At 41.2% G+C, this 17,643-nt stretch overlaps 2 protein-coding genes across 6 annotated transcripts in view; one reads left to right on the top strand and one right to left on the bottom strand.

Moving 5' to 3' along the window:
* The window catches only part of LOC310700574 (aquaporin-6-like), a 273,203-nt gene that overhangs the window by 163,967 nt on the left and 91,593 nt on the right, over window positions 1-17,643 (bottom strand). The window lies entirely within an intron of this gene.
* The window catches only part of RACGAP1 (Rac GTPase activating protein 1), a 65,882-nt gene that overhangs the window by 41,388 nt on the left and 6,851 nt on the right, over window positions 1-17,643 (top strand). For all 4 annotated transcript variants that reach the window (XM_083490076.1, XM_083490073.1, XM_083490075.1 and 1 more), the window contains 9 exons: window positions 4,624-4,723; window positions 5,851-6,053; window positions 9,515-9,645; window positions 12,606-12,675; window positions 12,960-13,013; window positions 13,889-13,966; window positions 14,869-14,986; window positions 15,688-15,815; window positions 16,679-16,843. In XM_083490076.1, the coding sequence (XP_083346202.1) occupies window positions 4,624-4,723; window positions 5,851-6,053; window positions 9,515-9,645; window positions 12,606-12,675; window positions 12,960-13,013; window positions 13,889-13,966; window positions 14,869-14,986; window positions 15,688-15,815; window positions 16,679-16,843 (1,047 nt within the window). The remainder of the gene's footprint in view (window positions 1-4,623; window positions 4,724-5,850; window positions 6,054-9,514; window positions 9,646-12,605; window positions 12,676-12,959; window positions 13,014-13,888; window positions 13,967-14,868; window positions 14,987-15,687; window positions 15,816-16,678; window positions 16,844-17,643) is intronic.

Here is a 17,643-nt window from a genome sequence, read left to right as displayed (position 1 = left end):
CTTAAACTTTCCCCCATTGTAACAGTTGAAAGGTTCTTGGGCCTGGTTCATATGTGCTAAAATACTCCATGTGGGGTGGCTGCAGCTACATTGAGAAATAAGTGATACATGAACCAGTACAGTCATACCTTGGGTTAAAGTTGCTTCACGTTGAACGTTTTCAGGTTGCGCGACCCAGAAGTAATGGAACGCATTACTTATGGGTTTTGCTGCAGACACTCAAAATGATGTCATGCGCATGCGCAGAAGCGGCAAATCGCGAGAGGCGCTGACGCGAGTTGCGTTCTGTTCAAAATGCAAACGGGACTCCGGAACGGATCCTGTTCGCATCCAGAGGTACCACTGTACCTGTAGTATTATGTTGTTGCACGTCACCCCAGTCTCCACGCAGTAAAAGATTCCAGTTGCTAGTGCTAAATATCCCAAGTTTGTAGCTTGAAGTTTTACTTTTATTAAGTTGAAACAGAAGCTCTTTGGTTAGGTGTGGCCGTTGATTCTGACCATCATGCAGAGAAGTTAACGTAACGTGTTAAGTAGTAGAGTAGTCTGAAATTGGCTTGTTTCAACAAACCCTAGTTAAGATTAAGTACAGATTGTCTAGGTTTGGGTGATGCAGCAAGTTGTGGTTAATAAATAATGGAAGCAAAAGCTTTGGCATTTCTTGTGGCTCTGTCAGAGAGAGAGCATGTAAACCCAGAGGGATACTAGGCTCGTTTTTATAACAGTAAACTGCGATGTGACATTATGTCCAGGGTGGACTTGATTTAAATCCCTTTTTTTACCGAAAGGTTCAACCTTGCTGGTATCCTCTTAATATTGACAACCGGAGGAAGGTTTCATTTTTGGAATAATAAATTTTTACAGTTATATCAAAAATTACTGATTTGGTTATACTATTTGAAATACATAGACAGATAATTATGAAATTATTGTGAGGTTTAATAAGTTAACTGTTTATATTTGGACAACTTTTCTGCTATACTTTATTGGAAGGAGAAAGATAACAATTTTCTTAATAAAAATTTAAACAATTTATTTCACTAAAACAATAACATTATAGCATATGGATCCAAGTTTGTTAACTAATGTGGTTAAACGATTTTTAAAATAAAAAAAACACCATAGACTGAGTTTTAGCACACATAAAAACTTAAAACAAATCCTTATTTCCTGATGAATAGCCTTTGGCTAGAATGTAACTTAAATAGAAAATTATCTTTAGAAAGATTTTTACTCCAAAAGCATTTTATTTTAAAAATCCGATTTAAATTTTTTAAAAATCCGATTTTTAAAAATATTATTTATATATATATATATATATATATATATATATATATATATATAACCGTCCTGATTATGTCTGAACCTAGCGCAGTGACTGACCCAAGTTCAGCTAGTTAGCTTCATAGCTGAGATCTGGATCTCCTCAATTCTAGTCTAACACCCACTGCACTGGCTTATTTATTGAACTCTGGAGCTGTCAGAAATCACAACTTGTTCTGCAGTCTGAAAGTCTACGGTATATACAGTGGTATCTCGGTTTACGAACATAATCTGTTCCAGAAGTCTCAAACTGAAACATGCTTTCCCAAATGAGGCCTCCCACCACCAGTGCCCTTCCACCATTCGGATTCCATTCTTAGACCTGGGTAAAGTTCGCAAACCGGGACACTACTTCCAGTTTTGCGGAGTTCATAAACCAAATCATTCTTAAACCAGACTGTTCGCAAACCGAGTTACCACTGTACTGTAAATTCAATGGTTTTCTTTTAAGCAGTGTTAGAAATTAGCCAGGTGCGTTTTGCTACTGGCATAGGTCCAATTGTGACTACGTGGAGATTTCTGAGTGTCAGGTTGGCGACCACAATTTTAAAACCTCTGTCATAGTTCATAATTACAGTGGTACCTTGTGTTACAGACGCTTCAAGTTACAGACTCCGCTAACCCAGAAATAGTACCTCGGGTTAAGAACTTTGCTTCAAGATGAGAACAGAAATCGTGCGGCGGCAGCAGGAGGCCCTATTAGCTAAAGTGGTACCTCAGGTTAAGAACAGTTTCAGGTTAGGAACAGATCTCCGGAACAAATTAAGTTCTTAACCCGAGGTACCACTGTAATACCATTTCCCCTGTGCGTGTTTCTTCTTCTTGCATACCGGGACAAGTGAATTGTTGTAAGAGCAAGCTACAGTCAAGCAATGTAGTTGAGATCGTAGAATTGTAGCATTGGATCTGGCCCTCAAGGGTCATCTAATCTGACCCCCTGGCGAATAGATATTTTGTTGAGGCGAGTGTAACCTAGATTTAAGGTGTCATCTGGCACCCAGCTTATATATCTGAGTTTTTAACTCTGCTTTTAAGAGTATTGCTTGAAGCATGTGGGGAGTGAAAGTGTGGGGGCAGGGGCATGGCCAGAAATTTCTATAGAAACCTCATTCCATTCAGCCTTTTAGAACATCTAAAATCTTACAAGCTGAACAGCTACTGTAGCATGCTTGCTCAGTCAGGATGCTTTTTGTAATTTGCACTTAAAACATTTTTCTGTGGCCTTCTTGCTGTGAAGGTGGTGTTTTGTCTGCAGCAGATGCCAGCAGTATGGTACAATGCATGTGTTGGCCTCTACTTGGTGATAATTTATTAGCCATAGTTCCCATACACATTTCCAGCAGCTACATGGATTGAAGAAGCAATTTCCGCACTGCTGAACTAGCAATTTCTCCTTTAATCACTGCTATGATGTCACAGGCTCTGCTGCTTGAAAAATGAGCTGACCATGTCATGGATTTTAAAAGCAACTTGAAACAGGAACAGTAGCTTGCAAAAATAATTTTTAACCCCAAGCCTCTTCAGAGATCTCACCAAAATACACCTTTTATATTTGTTAAACATTGCACTAATTTTAGGCTTCACTTGAAACATTTCTAATCCTCCAGATGGTTTTGACAGAAATATCCTGATTTGTATTCCAGCCCATTGTGAATTTCGAAGCATCCAGTTTAAATTATTAATTTAAGTCAGATTTTCTATTTTGTAATTCATATATTTTCTGAACAAGCACTTTTGTTAACTAGTTGTTTGGACAGTGAAAACATTGCACTTCAGCTAAGCAGTCATTTAATACTAGCTAGGAATATACTTGGAAAAATATGGATACGCAGCAAAAATGCATTTTGCATATAGACTCAGCTGCTTTCACAATTATCCCATTTCTCTTAGCAGTGGATTTCTGTTTAGCTCCCTCTGGACTTATGCCAACCAGCTATTTAAAGATTAAGGCCAGGATCCTGTGGTAAAGCACATTTTCTATACTGTGTAGATTTGTAAAAGTAATATATATTTGTAGCTTTCCATAAGATTAACATACATATTTTGTTGTCATGCTTAATTTACTGTATTTTTCCATGTATAAGATGCCCCCTATTTTTGAGGACTCAAAATTAAGAAAATGGGGGGAGATTGCCCTCATGTATAAGACTACCTCCCCTTTTAAAACATTTTTTTTAGTAAAAACAACAACCCTAGTTTTATATACAGAAAAATACGGTAAGTTCGGATATTATCTCCAATGTTAAATTAAAGGCTGTTTTTAATGTGACTCCTAGAGTGCCGTGAATTCAGTTATAAGATATTAGGTTGGGGTTCTGCTGGTGTAATGGGACTTTCATTTTATCTCTTCACCCTGCAAGCACCCCCAAATCTGTTCCAGGGGGTACCTCAAATCCCTGGAGCTGATTGTGAAATTTCTTGCATGCATGGAAGCCTGTAGTGCCAGCAGAGCTGCAGTGCTGGATATGGCCCATTGAAAGTTAAACTTCCTTAAATGTTTGTATTTGTGTTTCACTTTAAACCAGTGATACTTAATTTTTAAAAACTGCGCCCAAACCCGAGTTCTCTTCCTTCAGATCCTTCCTCTAAACTTACATTTTCTTGATGCCTTTGACTTGGTTATTAAACAAAGAGCGATATTCAGCTAAATTGTTGAGTACACAGAATGAGGTCTGCTTGTGCAATGGAACACCCCCTCCCCTAAATCTGCTGCAGAGGGTTGGGGGAATCCAAAGAGCAAGTTTGGGGCGCATTGTCGGAGGGAGGCATGTTTCTTGAGTGGACCTCACTTTGTACATGCAGACCCCATTTAGCCCAACCTTGAATTATACTATTAATTTCCAACTAACACAATCAAAGTACAGAATCTCCAACATTTCTCTGAATAAAATTGACACATCCTAAGGAAAAGCTGGACTTCCTGGGATTAAATCAGAAACTGGGGTGGCTTCTATAAATCTGGTTCTATCCCTGGAAAATAGGGACATTCAGAGGGTCTGAAAGTATTTGCATCTTTGTGCCTTCCTTATTGTCTGTTCTACAGTGTAAATACGTTGTGCTCCAGGACCTATTTTGTGCCTATAAAGTTTTGTAAAGCACTTTATTCATTGTGTTAATAAAACAGCGCTCCATGGTGTCTCACATTGAGGTTGCAGATGAGAAGGGATGTTGATGTCTTTCAGCAAAAGACAGCATCTATAATGTGTTGATTCTTAAATTGCAGACTTAACCTTGCTGGTAAGAATTGCTATGTCTGGCAGAAGAAAAGGGAATAACAAACCAATTTCTGAATTATTTCAGTTTCTAGGCACAAAGATGGAGACCCCAATGCTGAATTTACGGAATATCTTTGACCAACTGATACGCCAAGCAGAAATCCTAAGTGAAGGCAATGAATTACGTAAGTTGTCATCTTTGTAGATGTTGTGTAAGTGCAGAAATCTATAACCTATTCGTAGGCTTTTTCCTGCCCTGTTATTCAAGGAGTCTCTTAGATGACTTGGTTGGAGTGAGATTTTTTAAATTTCTTAGAGCAGCCAGTTAATATGTTAAATTACACTGGAAGCTTGATGATTGGGATAATGCCTTGCTTCTGTAGAAAACTGATCTGCATACCAGCTAGTGGGTTTTGTAGAATGTGGTTTCTAGGCAACCAGGCAGAACATGTGGTTAAAACATTACAGTTCCAGTAGTTACCTTATTTTATCTGTTGCCTTAGGGATGTGATGTTACATTGCCATGTACTATTGCAGGTCTCAAAGAGCCCAAGGGAAGTCTAGTGCTGTGTCACAGAGCAATGACATCCGTAAATAATAGTGGTGGAGGGGGCATTGGCTGGAGGCAGGTTTGTCCAATCTTCTATAGAAGATTGTAGCTTTGCAGGATGGAACGTTTATATTCCCCTTAGGGCAGTGTTAAGCAGCTAAAGGAAATTGGCTTTTTCCTTTTAAATCAATATTTGTATAATTATCTAGCTGAATAGAGTTTCTGGCCCAGACATCTATAATACCAATCTACATCTACTGAAGCATATTACAGCAGTTACATTTAAATTTTGCTTTTGAACGTCTTTCTGGTGTGCTAATCTGTGACCATAAAATAATCTGCTCTCAAGTTAATTATAACTGCAGTTCTATCCTTGGGTATGACAACCGTCAGCAAGTTCATATATTTATTTAAGTTGCCTTAGCCACGTGTATCTTCTAAGACACTATGTCTTCAGTTGTTCTTAACAAGTTATCTGACTGAGTAGCCCTATATAAATCTTTTTATCTTGATAAAGGGGGAAACTGGCTTGATTTGTGATTATAACTCTTGTGGCACCATAATTTGGATGTTTACTCAAAAGGAAGTCTCAGTGTGTGTGTAAGTTGTGAGATCCTGTGCCTACGGTCTCTCTGTTCCGAATAATACCAGCACCTCTGTATTGTAAAATAGAAATGATTAGACTTCTGTTGCAGGGATATTTGAGGAAATGCAAGAAAATAGTCCTTTATAAATGAATTCCGATGTGTATGCCCTTCACAGAGTTTATCCAGCTAGCCAAGAACTTTGAAGAGCACAGAAGAAAGTGGCAGAAAATGGATCTTGAGTTGGCCAGGTACAAAGATCTGCTGATGAAAACAGAAACTGAACGTAGTGCCCTGGATGTGAAGCTGAAACACGCCCGAAATCAAGTGGATGTGGAGATTAAGCGAAGACAGCGAGCTGAAGCCGAATGTGAAAAACTGGTGCATATAACATTTCCTCATTTAGTCTTAATGAAGTAGAGTGACAGGCTTAGAGTGCAATCCTATCCAAGTCTACTTAGAAGTAAGTCCTATTGAATTCAGTGGGACTTCCCCCCAGGTGAGCAAGGTTAGGATTGTAACCATCAAACAAAACCTAAAAGCCTTGACTGGGGGGTCATCTAGTCCAGCATCCTGTTTTCAATAGTGACTAACTGATTACCTCTGAAAAAACTATCAGTTGATAAAGAAGACAGCAGCCCTCCCTTTTTATGTGTCCCAAGCACAGAGTGTTCAGATACATACCGTATTTTTCGCCCTATAGGACGCACTTTTTCCCCTCCAAAAATGAAGGGGAAATGTGTGTGTGTCCTATGGGGCGAATACAGGCTTTCGCTGAAGCCTGGAGAGCGAGAGGCGTCGGTGCGCACCAACCCCTCTCGCTCTCCAGGCTTCAGGAAGCTATCCGCAAGCCTTGCGAGCCCGGCGGGAGTTCCTGCGGGCTCGCAAGGCTTGTGGACTGCAGCCCGAAGCACGGGGCGTCCTCCGGAGGATGCCCCGTGCTTCGCGCAGGTGTCCGGAAGCCTTGCGCGGCCGGTGGGGAGTTGCCGCCGGGCTCGCAAGGCTTGCAGATAGCAGCCTGTTCTGGGGGGGGGGGGGAAATAATTTTTTTTTTATTCATTTCCCCCCTAAAAAGCGAGGTGCGTCCTATGGGCCGGTGCGCCCTATAGGGCAAAAAATACGGTACTTCCACTGAACATGAATTTATTTCTGGGAGAAAAGCATAGTGGGTTTCTAGACACGGTGTATAGTGCAACAAATGCCCAGTTGCTGGTCACCTCTGTGATATCTTGTTCCAAGGAAGTGCTTCTGCTTCCAGGATATTGCAGGTTTTTCCCAGCATGCCAACACAGCTTGTGAAAATACGATTGTTTTCTCTGCTGGTAAGGTCATTCAGTTTGGAGTGATGGGGTGGCTTGAGTACTACAGGTTGCTATTCGTTAGAACTCCAAATATTACAGATGACAAATGATGCAACTCCCCATTGTATATGCCATATTGTGATCCAGTGCTCAGCCTGTAAAGAGTGGACTACTATGGCAGCTGAAATGTGGCTAGTTTCAAGAAAACAAGCCACTTACCAGCTTCACTGTGGTCAAGTGAGCCTACATAGGTGGTACTGAAACTTGAGTGTCACTTGTGGATGGGCTCCCATCCATACGGTCTTTGGATTGGGGCTTGTAAAACTAGACCGCAAGAGCAAACATATGATAGGGCAGACAGGCGAGTCATTACTTGGATGTGGTCACTTGCAACTCCCTGTCGCTCCATGTTTTCAGTCCTCTGTGCACTTGGCTAAACACTGTCTTGTACTAGGCAAAATTTATCCAAGCCTGCACATGGCTGAGGCAGGAAGGAAGAAGCCAATTCCCCATGAATTCTAGTGCTACCTAAGTACTTGAGCGTTTTAGGTACTCCAGGGCTCAGAGGGCAAGAGCTCTTGAAGTTTGGAAAGAGGAAACAAGCCACTGGTTCCTCACTATCTTTCCTGTGTGGAGGACACCTACCGAGTGGGAAATGAGAAAGAGAGTTTGCCTCAGCCTAGAGTAGCTGGATTTGCCTGCTTGGTTTACTGCTTGGCAGGGGGTTGGACTCGATGGCCCTTGTGGTCTCTTCCAACTCTATGATTCTGTGATTCTGGAGAATGCATGCACGGTGACAGAGGCATCATGGAATACTACAACTCTGGAAAGGGTGGAGGGCCCTGTTCTTAGCTGCCTTATTGTTGTCCTTCATTTACACAGGGCTGCATTATAAAGGCTACATGCAAATCTCTTTATCAGCCTTCTAACCCAAGTCAGCAGTTTTTTAGCCTTCTGTTAAATCCATCATGGTGCATTTAGGACTGTCTCGCAAGAGTGGTGCATGCTCTGGTTATCTCCCGCTTGGACTACTGCAATGTGCTCTACATGGGGCTACCTTTGAAGGTGACCCAGAAACTATAAATCCAGAATGTGGCAGCTAGACTGGTGACTGGGGCGGCTGCCGAGACCACATAACACGGTCTTGAAAGACATACATTGGCTCCCAGTATGTTTTCGAGCACAATTCAAAGTGTTGGTGCTGACTTTTGAAGCTCTAAACGGCCTCAGCCCAGTATACCTGAAGGAGCGTCTGTACCCCCATTGTTCTGTCCAGACACTGAGGTCCAATGCCAAGGGCCGCCTCAGTAGTGACACCCACCCTGTGGAACACCCTCCCACTAGATGTCAAAGAGAAAAACAACTACCAGACTTTTAGAAGACATCTGAAGGCAGCGCTGTTTAGGGAAGTTTTTAATGACTGATATTTTAATGTATTTTTAATATTTTTTTGGAAGCCGCCAAAGTGGTTGGGGAATTATTATTATTATTATTATTATTATTATTATTATTATCATCATCATCATCATTATTATTATTATTATCATTATTATTATTATTATCATTATTATTATTTCCCCAGCCACTCTGGCAGCTTCCAACAAAATATTAAAATACAATAGTCTGTTAAACATTAAAAGCTTCCCTAAAAAGGGCTGCCTTCAGATGTCTTCTAAAAGTCTGGTAGTTGTTTTTCTCTTTGACATCTGGTGGGAGGGCGTACGGAAACGTACTGGGAGCCAATGTAGGTCTTTCAAGACCTGTGTTATGTGGTCTCGGCAGCCGCTCCTAGTCACCAGTCTAGTTGCCGCATTCTGGATTAGTTGTAGTTTCCGAGTCACCTTCAAAGGTAGCCCCATGTAGAGCGCATTGCAGTAGTCCAAGCGAGAGATAACTAGAGCATGCACCACTCTGGCGAGACAGTCCACAAGCAGATGGGGCTCAGCTTGCGTACCAGATGGAGCTGGTAAACAGTTGCCCTGGAGACAGAATTGACCTCTATGGACAGCTGTGAGTCCAAAATGACTCCCAGGCTGCGCACCTGGTCCTTCAGGGGCACAGTTACCCCATTCCGGACCAGGAAGTCCTCCACACCTGCCCACCTCCTGTCCCCCCCAAACAGTAATATTATTATTATTATTATTATTATTATTATTATTATTAAAAAGATTATTTACTCCATCCCTTGGCAGATCAGAATTGTTCATTCTTGGCCTCTTGCAGAAGTCCCTTCCCCTGCTTGCAAAAAGAAGCTCAATATGGTAGAAACTATTGTTATTTGCAAATAGAATTGGGCAAATTGCTTTATGGCTCAAAGAAATCTATTTGGAGTACCTTATCTTTTTACACTGGGTAGCAATTTGATCTAGCTAAATCTTTGTGCTGCTGCTTTAAACTAAGCTGATTTGAGAGACAGGTGCAGATCTCTTTATAGATATTAATATGTTGGTAGTGTAGCAGCCTTCTTCAGGAGGCTTTGTGTATTATGGACTGTCATGTAAATGCAAAGCAAGACTATTTTTGATGTTTCCTAACTTGCAGGAGCGACAGATCCAGCTGATCAAAGAGCTGCTTATGTGTGATTCATCGGGGAGTATTCAGCTGAGTGAAGAACAGAAATCAGCACTGGCCTTCCTAAACAAGCCTCATACTTCTATGGGAGGGAATAAAAGGTCAGATGCTGAGATATTACCTTGCTATAGGGTGCCCTTTTGGTGGGCTGGGTTGTAAAGGAGATAGATGTGACAACCTGATTTTATTTCGCTGGGGCTAGGAACATGTTTTCCAGACCCCTGGAAACCTTGTATACGGCCAGAAAATGTACAGAACAATCCAAACCCTCGACCCCTCAAGGGAACTTGGATGGAGAATGTGTTTCTCTGCAAGCCCTACGGGAGCTCCACTGTAAGCAGGAAAACCGTGCCAGTATAGAGCAACTCAATGTGTGCCCACCCAAACATTGGTTGGAGGCCACCATCTCTTCCAACAGCAGGCAGAGGAAATCCCAGTAGTGGCAGTGCTGGCACAGGAATTGCTTGAACCTGCGTAGACCCTGCAGTAGTGACCCTCGTCCAAGTCTCATTGTGCCGGCCTGGGAGTGGGCACAGTAAAGAGCCATTCCTTTTGCCGTGGCCTTTGTGGGCAGTGGGACTGGGAGTGTGACTCTGGCTGCCAGCTGGGAGTTAGGATTTGGCCTTAGACTTGTTCACACAGAAGAAAATAATTTTAAGACCTCCCTTGTTTAGTCCTAACACAATTTGTTCAATGCACTCACAAATTGTGTTAGGAGGACTAAACAGATGTTATGTTAGACCATCTTCTGTCTAAACAAGTCTAAAGCCAAATCCTAACTTAATTGCATCTAAAACATCTGTATAGAAGCCTCTGAAAAGGTAACCACACCTGTTGTTTCATCCAGTTTTGCCTCTTGTCTCGGCCACCACTGGCATGTGGCCCTCGGTAGGTTGCTGACAAAGGAATTCGGCCCTTGAACTTAAAGTGTTTCCCCATCATTGGCTTAGAAGCTACTTTTCAGAATACCAGGGCTCTGCAAATTGTTCCAGGAAACACTGTTTCGTGGCGGAGAATATTGGGGGGGGGTAGTATTGTTTCAGGTTGTAGCTATAATCCTACTTCTTGCTAAAAGGTTTTTTCTGTGATGTAGCAATGCTAAGCTGAATGTCAATAATTCTGTCTCTACATAAGTAATTAACCTAAAGGTAGGGACAGGTCAGCAATACTTCTTTCAGCAACTGACCTAGTTCTAAACAGCAGTCATATTTCTTGTCTGGCAAAGGTTATTTATCCGAATCCAGTAGATATTGAAAGGGCTCTTATTTCTTTTTGGTACTATTAAGAATATATTTCTGCTCTGTGCATCAGTAAATGAAATTTAATACTTCAGAACTGCAAGGAATTGCAAAGGAAGGCACTGATTTATAACAGTACTTGAACCAATATTTATATATTAAAGTTGTATGATTTTGCTGAGAATGTTGAGATGCAGCCAATTAGGCCCTCATGTCTAAACAGAAAAGGACTATATAGGAAAAGGTAGAAGACATCAGACATACTTACATTAGTTATAGAATGATAAAATAATGTAATGTAATTTGAACATTCCTCATTACGCAGACTCAAACGATAGTCCAGGAGATTAGAAAAAATCCTGAATGTTGATTCTACTTGTATTAAGCTTCCCTACTTGTTTGTGTTTATAAACATGCACTATGTGCATTCTTTGATAGATGCCACCGTTGTTATTATTATTATTCTTCTGCAGCAGATAAAGACACATTTCTGACCAGAGCAAATGATGCCTTGAAGATACAGGTTTTTAAATAACTTGTTCTTCTGGTCAAGGGTTGGAGTGATAGGGGTCATAAATGAAGTGGAACGGTGGAGAGGGAAAGGCATAAGCATGGAAAAATCGGCAAAGGAATGAGTAATACCAATAATTGGCAGCCATGTAGAACATCAATAAAACCATTCCAAAGCTCTGGTTTAATTTCTGAACTTTAAGTAGAGATCCACAAGTTGCTAAGAGAATTTATCTCTGATTTATAAGGGTGGGTGAATTAGAATCATATTTTCTTTTCCTTTTTTAAGTGTAAGCTGGCATTCTCAGAATTGAAAATTATGCACCAGATGCATCAGTTTCATGTATGAGCATGGGTTGCATAGCTCTGTATGCTAAAAGAATCCAAATTCTTCAAATAGAATGGATTATACCAATAACCACATTCCTCTTACTATTGCAATCTCCTTTCAGGAGCCTGGTTTTTTTTATTATTATTCTTTCGCAAAGATTACGGGACTGGAGGGGAAGAAAGGATATGGCAATTAGAGACCCCTGTGCTGTTAAGCATTTCTAAGCCCCACTGATTGTACAGGAGAGTATTAAGAGACAAGCTTAACTTTCTCCATTGAAACCAATGAGATTTAGATGTGCTTAACTCTAGCTGTTTATATTCTTTGCTGCTTATAAAAAAATGTGCAACTCTTAGTATACTAATTTCTTATATGCCAGATATCATACCCTATGTTTGTATTATATAGGGATGCAGGTGGCGTTGTGGTCTAGACCACTGAGCCTCTTGGGCTTGCTGATCGAAAGATCGGCAGTTCGAAACTATGCAATGGGGTGAGCTCCCATTGCTCTGTCCCAGCTCCTGCCAACCTAGCAGTTCGAAAGCACGCCAGTGCAAGTAGATAAATAGGTACTGATGTGGCAGGAAGGTAAACGGTGTTTCTGTGTGCTCTGGCTTCCATCCTTATGTCCCGTTGCACAAGAAGTGGTTTAGTCATGACGGCCACATGACTCGGAAAGCTGTCTGTGGACAAACACCAGCTCCACCGGCCTGAAAAGCAAGATGAGCGCCACAACCCCATAGTCACCTTTGGCTGGACTTAACCGTCCAGGGGGTCCTTTACCTGTGTTTGTGTAGCGAAGTTGCATATGTATTGATTACATATAATTAGGAATGTGCCGAGCTAGACTTCATTCAGAGTCTGCCTGCCTTCAAATGCTAAGTAATTGAGCTAGTAATCATAAGGCCTTGACAAGGGTGTTATCTGGAAGAATGTTACATGCATATGTGTGATTTTTACAATTTTTTCTTCTTGTATTTAGATTATCTACAATAGATGAATCTGGTTCTATTTTATCAGACATCAGTTTTGACAAGACCGATGAATCGCTGGTAATGTTACCATGATCTGCCTTTCTTGTGCTCTCCTTGAATGATGTAGAAATAGGACCGTGTGTAAAGAGAAGTGTGCTGATCATGTGAACTATCTTTGTCTGTACTTCTGTATTAACCTTTTGCTCCTAGATTCCGTTCAGTTCTATACCAAATAGTTTTGCGGTCTAGCAGGTCATAAGAGTCATAGATTTAGTAACATAAATTGAGGATAAAACCAAACAAACAGCACATAGAAATTTGCTGCCTTCATAATGCCAATTAGATTCTTCTTGTATCTTCAGGAATGGGATTCCACAGTGGTAAAGACTGTCAAACTGAAGAAAAGAGAGAAAAGGGTATGTACTTTTCCCTTTACTGACATGTAATGGTCTAATGCAAAGTGGGGTGTGTATGTGTTCGTTCACACAGGTTTCAATTCTCCATTGGTATCCATATGCATATTCACTACTTCACTTAGGTGTCTTGGTATCAAGTGGCAATAGTTACAAATGGTCAAACTGGCAAATATTTTCTAAACTCCTTGAGTGTGAACTTTTAAAGTGTACATCAATATACATATGCAATAATTTGTCCTCTTTCTTTAACACACATGATGAATAGATTTCCTAGTCAAGTGTGTGCTTCCCTTATGTCAGCAATACAAACACCCTTTCCAGGCTGGCATAATCTAGAGAGCCACTTAAATTTCAAGATGTATTCCTCTGAGCTGCTTGTTTCAAACCTGGAATTTTCTTTTGAAATGCTTTAATGCCTTGTACAAGGGTTTTGAGATCAAGTAGGACAGATCTGAAGGCAGTTTCATGACATCAAAGATAGAAGTTACAATTTCCATCTCATTTTGGCTTGCAGGATAGCACAGCTGAAACTTGTGAGTTCTGTTTCGTATATACTAGTGGGGGGGGGGGAATCCTAAAGCAGAGTGTGTCTTTTCTTCCTCCCTTCCCATTCAATTCTCTTCACTTTCATCTGGTTACTAGGTGAGATATGCATGAAGTGTATCTTCTCAGCATATCTCAAGCAGGAAAGGGCATTTCAGAAAGGTTTACTTAAAATTCTATGCAGATCATATCAAGAATATCGCATCTCTTGTAAATACAAATATGTGACATCATTTAGTGTCTTGAGTACTCCAATAGAATACATTTTCTGCTTTCTCAAAATTTCTGTAGTGTTTTGACCCAAACATGGTATCGCAATTTTTTCTTTACAGCGCTCATCCAGACAGTTTATAGAAGGCCCACCAGGTTGTTTAAAGAAAACTCGTTCCATTGGTTCTACCGTGGACCAGGTATGCAACTTTGCATAGTTTATACAACCTTCCTTTTGACAGAAGTGTCTGCGGATTTTGGGATAGGTGGAGCGGTGCTTAGTATTATACATTACTTTACCACATAACATGTACCACCCAGAGTGCAATGTAAATGATATGACTGCTTCTCCATACCCAAAATGAAAGGTGGAGAAATGCTGTTGACCCTGATCAGGTGGCAAATCTCCAACTCTGTGCTATCGTACAAATTCATTGCACAGTGGGAATGATCAGCACAATTGGCACCTCAGCATCTATACAGAGTGTATCAAATATTGTGTGGGTCAACATCTACTTTTTATGAACTCACGGTTCAAGTCTTAATATAGAGCCCTATCTGATATTGCAGCTATTTGGCTATTTACGTTGTCATTTATTGTACTGTATTGTGTTTTCCCTGCAGAAAAGCTCTGAGTGGCTTATGTGGTGCTCTGAATAGTTTCCCAGACAATAGTCCACATTCACTTAACATCAGAATAGTGCTGCATTGTGTGCTCCCAGATAGATCATTCAGTGGATCTACCTTTCGATGGCACACTTTGTGAATGACTTATGTATTCTGTTCTTAGAAAATCCTGTAAATGATAAAACATCAGATGCAAGAAGGTTGCTCGTTAAGATGCCAGTCATATGTAGGAGTCATCCATGCACTACCATGCCTGGGCATATTTTCATTTTATCTGGTTGGAGCAGGATATAGCAGTAATATAAAGTGTGGATGCCTTTATTTTGAAGCCAAGATTTTGATATGCTGAGTAGGTGCTCAAGGCCGCACCATTAACATGGATAACAGGTTTCATATGCTCGGGTAGAGAGAGATTCTTATATATGACCCTTAGGTGCATCTTGCACCTGTTAATCTCTTGGCTGTCTCATTTCAGGGAAATGAATCAATAGTTGCAAAAACGACTCTCACAGTGCCTAATGATGGAGGCCCAATTGAAGCAATCGCCACTATTGAAACTGTACCTTGCTATATTGCAGACCGTAGAAAGGCAGGTAAGTGCCTGCTTTCAGATTATTACTTGCATTTCAAATTTAATACTGTGACTTCCCTGTAACCATAGCCATTAATCCATTTTGCAGCCAGAAGGTTGCTGATACAAGTGAGAGTCATTTTCTGTGACTAAGCACTGCAGAGGATACTGTTGGCTGCCAAAGTTCAACAGGAAATGGCAGCACATATTTGAATTATGTTTCAAATCTGTTATGGATAAACTAAGAGCATACTTTCCTCTGTCACTCTTATACTGCATAGTTTTATTCCATTTTGTATTTTATAATATAGAGGAGGGGAAAACACTCCTGAAACATTTTATGTGTTCTGCTTAAATCCATCCCACACATCTGTTTCTATTTCTACTGTAAGAAGGATTAAGGAGGTACACTGAAAGCTGACCGCCAAATATCCCTCCCTCTCAAGCCTGAGCTGCTGTGATGGGAAAAGGATCTAAATGTAACCCTTGTGTGTGTTTAAAGTGAAATTGTCATTATTTTAATATGAAAAATAGGAAAGATGAGACAAAATTGGATATCTTGAAACTTCTTTCTAGTTGCATTAGCTTGCAACTAGAGTAGTGGTAGCTTTTTGTGAGAAATGGTATATTCACCCGCTTCTAAATTGGGGGTCCCTATTCTCCCCCTGAAACCTATTTCAAAGGCAGAATCTGTAAAATGACTGTGACTTGTCTCCTCCCAAGCCATTCTACAACCTTGGAGCAGCGATTCAAGCCTGGGAAGCAGGAAGCAGGAAAACAAATCTGAAACAGATGGATCTAGCACTCCTGGGAACACTGGGATGAGGCTACATGAATTTGTATCAAAAACGGTGAGCAAGCAGGCAATGATCAGCCTGTGTGAATTCCTTTTTTGTTATTTTGAGCAGGTTTATTAGTGCTGGGGAGGGGACCAGTTTGTGGACCCTTTTCAAAGTGTTGGCTTTGTCTTTTTCAAAGCCCTAAATATTTTGAGCCCAGAATACTTGACAAAACACCTCTTTAGATGTGAACCTCTCCCCTTCTCCCTGGGGTTCCTTGGAACCTGAGTACCATCATCTTTTGAGGTAAGCAGGACATCTGCGTTGGTACCCTTTAGCACGATGCAAATATATTTAATCAATTGTTGCTGTAATCTTTTAAGATACCAAGCATACAGTGAAATCATGGCTTAGCTTACTGAGCCCAGCCCAGGGATGCATGTTTAGGGAGACATTAGCAAATTCTGTCTGACATCTCGTAAGCAGAGTGGAGAAACTGTTTTAAATCTGGCTTGCCCACGAAGCCTGCAATTGCAATGAGACTATTGTGCTGTGCAAAGTAGCTCCCTAGCTGCTGCATCATAACTGCCAGTGTACCCACTTACCTGCCCAGAGTGGCTCATATGTCAAGCTCACTGAGTCAGAAGTTGCATTCAAAGCCTTCTTGCTCATGAAGGCATTTGATTGACTGACTCATGTTGCTGCTGTGGTTTGCACTTGCTGTTCTTAACCAGAATGATATTATGTTTTTCTAGATTGACTTTTATGTCAGTTTTGGTGATTAGCCGTTTTGAGAGCCTCTCTAGCTGACTGGTGGGATGAAAATATTCAAATGAATAAACTACTGATTTGGATAAGGGTCCTTATCTGGACTAAATATATTTCAGTGCTTATTTCAGATCAAGCTGTTCCTTACACATGTAGTCTCTCTCCAGGTTATTAAACCCGAGTCGTGTGTTCCATGTGGCAAGCGGATAAAGTTTGGGAAAGTGGCCTTGAAGTGCCGAGACTGTCGGGTAGTGACACACCCAGAATGTCGAGATCGCTGCCCCTTGCCCTGCATCCCTACCTTGGCAGGAACCCCTGTCAGAATTGGAGAGGTATGCTTCCGTATGTGCAGCATCTTCAGTGGCCTACAACTGAAAAGTTTTCTGTTGGATCTAAAGAACAAAATGGCTTTTTAAAAAATTATACTTATTCGTCACTTCTTACACAAAGAGTATCCCAAAGTGACTTGCAGCATAAAAGGTATTAAAGCTCTATATTAAAGCAAAATACTTAAACATGCTCCTCCAAGAACATTTTTTAACTTACAAATCTTACTCAACCTATTGAAAGAACACATTCCGTATTTTTCGCTCCATAAGACGCACCTAGTTTTTAGCGGGGGAATGCAAAGGGAAAAAATTATTTAAAGGGAGCGCTGAGCAGAGCTTGTATGCATCCCAGGCTCTGCTCAGCTCTCCCTTTCACGAGCTGCGAGGAGCGTGTGTGCAGCGCTTGTAGGCTTTTCCCCAAGGAGGTAGAAGGGCAGCCCCCAAGAGCCGCACATGCTCCACATGGCTCTTTAAAGGGATCACGGCCTTTGGGGGCTTTCTGGGAGGTGGGGGAAGGGACAGAGCTGTGCCCCACCTCCCGCAAAAGCCAGGGATAGCCCTGCGAAGCCTTTGCAGGGCACGGGGATGAAGGCTCGCTGTTCCCTGCGGAGGCTTCACATGAAGCTAGAACAGCTAGAGGGCCAGTGATTTAAAGAAAGTCTTAAGCTGTATGCTTCCTATTAGTAACTTTAGAATTATGTACAAACATAAGGTTTCCATGCTGCTTAGGGGTGCTTGTACCTGGCCAGATGTAAAGTGAAAGATGAGCAGAACAAAATAACTGCTAACAATGTCTGCCACCT

Source organism: Podarcis liolepis (genome assembly GCF_965112155.1).
Source record: "Podarcis liolepis genome assembly, chromosome: 2".
NCBI classification, from domain to species: Eukaryota; Metazoa; Chordata; class Lepidosauria; order Squamata; family Lacertidae; genus Podarcis; species Podarcis liolepis.
The sequence above is the reverse complement of the archived record's forward strand: the minus strand, read 5'-3'. Positions and strand labels throughout refer to the sequence as shown.